Source organism: Propithecus coquereli, unplaced genomic scaffold, assembly GCF_000956105.1.
Source record: "Propithecus coquereli isolate 6110/MARCELLA unplaced genomic scaffold, Pcoq_1.0 Scaffold108, whole genome shotgun sequence".
NCBI classification, from domain to species: Eukaryota; Metazoa; Chordata; class Mammalia; order Primates; family Indriidae; genus Propithecus; species Propithecus coquereli.
In genome coordinates this window covers 5,308,615-5,311,164 of record NW_012134747.1, presented here as the reverse complement: position 1 = coordinate 5,311,164, position 2,550 = coordinate 5,308,615, and the positions used below count along the sequence as shown (strand labels likewise).

The window sequence follows — 2,550 nt, the reverse complement described above, 5'->3', positions numbered from 1 at the left end:
GATCTTCATTTTTGTTTGCTTGATTTATTTCCCTTAGTATATTTTCAGGTAAGGCAGGTTGATATCTGTATAAATAACCATATGGACGAAGATGATAAACGAGGTATTCTAACTCATACATAGTTGTAGGGTCAACATAGTGAAAAGAAACTGCAAGATCAGAACAGCAACCAGGACCCTAAAAAAGTAGCATAAACAGGCATTGTTAATAAACAGCACATTGCTAGCATACAATAGTCACATACTTATAAAGGACACATTAATTTTAAAAGAATTCAAGCATTCAAACTGGCAAGGTAAACCAGAGGAACCTAGTTTATTAGATCTGTGGAAGAAATCAACAGTTCACTTAGAGTTCCTAATGACTTAAAACCACGAAGTTGCTAAAGTATTTCTAGCTGAAACAATATTTTCTCACTCTTCAGTGTTTTAGCAGATAAAATCCTTGGGACTTCTTCAAACGAAAGGGGCAAACTATACAAAAGATGAGACTCTAATTCTTCAACTTTGCTTTTTCTTCCTAATTTTCTCACTGTAATTTTTTGCTTGGCTCAGTCTCAGAAAGATACCTCTTTAGCATTTAATGACTACAAAGGCTTTCTCATCAGGTATCTACAATCTAATACTTCATCTATTAATATATGTCAACCCAAAGAGTATCGTATTTGAGACGAAGCTCCCAAGCCAAACCAGGGTTTGAATCCAAATTACGCTTACTAGTATACAACTTTGGACAAGTTACTTAATCTTTATAAGCTTCAATTTCTCCATGTGTAAAAGGTGGTTCCTTAAAGGAGACAACGCATGTAAAATGCTTGGGTATACGCTTTACTTATAATAAATGCTCGAATAAGTGTCAGCTATTATTGACAGAATAATCACGTAGGCCCTCAGCTAAGTAGGTCAGATTTAAACCTTTGCCGGTTATATAATTCTCATAGATTCCTAATAGGGTTGGTGTGAGAGCAAGTTTAAAACTATATTATAATAATACAACAAACAAAAAGGAACGAGAAAGCAAGAAAATAAAGAAAATAGAATTAGACTGAGCCCAGAATTAAAGAATTACAAGGTCAATCTAGGATCAGAATTGGTATCTGGAGAATATTTCATCTAGGTTATTCCAACAAAACTTCAGACTCTATATGATGTCTTTGCAAGGACCAAGGAAGATATACAGTCTGGCAAGTTCCCAGAAAATAAACATTTAATAATTCATGTTTGGAAGTATGTAGTTTACAGCATAGTAAAAATTATCAAGAAACTGTCCAGTGCATTTTCTCTAAATTTTTTCTTTGAAACAAATACTGGGTATGTGGGATTCTTAGAAACCACAGACACTGGAAAATTATCTGGTGTCTACTCTTTACACCTTTAGGGAATATTAGAATAGAAACAAATATGAAAAGTGAACAGGTAAGTCAACTTGTGATTATCTCAATCAGTTCTGTCCAACAGATGTGAACCACATAATGCATTTTAAAATTTTCTAGTGGTCACATTAAAAATGTGAAAATAGGTGAAATTAATTTGAACATGTTTTAACTGAAAAAAATTCAATCTTTTTGTTTTAACATGCAATAAATATTTTAAAAATTATTAATGAAATCATTGTTTTTATTTCACTAAGTTCGAGACATTTGTGAATGTTTTTGATGACAATCTTGAATAGGTATTCTGCCGTGTTAGAATTATCCACTAACAAAACAATTATTCCAAAAGTCAGTCAGCATCAAACTTCAGACTGTTATTCATAAATTAACTCTGGTCAAAATCTTGCATTCAAAATAATCTTGCCAGTGTAATTAACAGCCACCTCAGATCCTAAAATGAATTTCAAAACTGCTTTAAACAAGTTATGAAAGGCACAAACAAGTTCTCATCTCTCAACAGCATGAGAATGAAAGAAATTATAATTATGTAGTTGGAAAGAGTTTTACATAATCAATTAAAAATGTCACTTAGTAATTCCTGAGAGTGGCACTGATATAAGACAAGCATCCCCAAATAGTATTAAATTTACTACTTAATAGTTACCCATAATTAATAATGGGTAAATTTGGGAACAAATTATAAAATGTATGTCTACAGAATGCTATTAATGCTTTGAGTAAATAAATACTAATAGTGGAGAATGGTATTCAAAAGTGGTTAATCATATTTAGAAAAAAAGATTACTAATTAGAACCAAGTATTAGTATAGTCAAGGCCCATGATAATTTAAAAATGTGGTTTTATTAATGCACTTTAGAATAAGTACCATTCTTATTCTACCTTCTTCTGGAAGAAATACTGCCAATTATAAATAATCGCAGCAAAATTTTCATTAGACAAAAACTATTTGTGTGGGGAGTGGTTCATTTATATCATACTGGAAATATAAACTCATTTCTTGAGTTTATTAACAACACTGAGTGACAATATTTCTTTCTAAAACTTTCTTTAAGGCAGATCTGTTTAGTATCATGTGTGTTACTAACATGGTACAGTGTAGTTTTAGCAAATTTAATTGTTTTAGTTTCTCAGTGACAATAATAGATACGGTCAAAA

General features: G+C 31.3%; 1 protein-coding gene across 1 annotated transcript in view; it reads right to left on the bottom strand.

The window, feature by feature from the left end:
* Position 1: 1 nt before the first annotated feature.
* Positions 2-2,550, bottom strand: part of C1GALT1 (core 1 synthase, glycoprotein-N-acetylgalactosamine 3-beta-galactosyltransferase 1) — a gene marked incomplete at its 3' end in the record, with an annotated part of 53,002 nt that continues 50,453 nt past the window's right edge. Inside the window, exon 4 of the mRNA XM_012647444.1 lies at positions 2-178. Coding sequence (XP_012502898.1) covers positions 2-178 — 177 coding nt within the window. The remainder of the gene's footprint in view (positions 179-2,550) is intronic.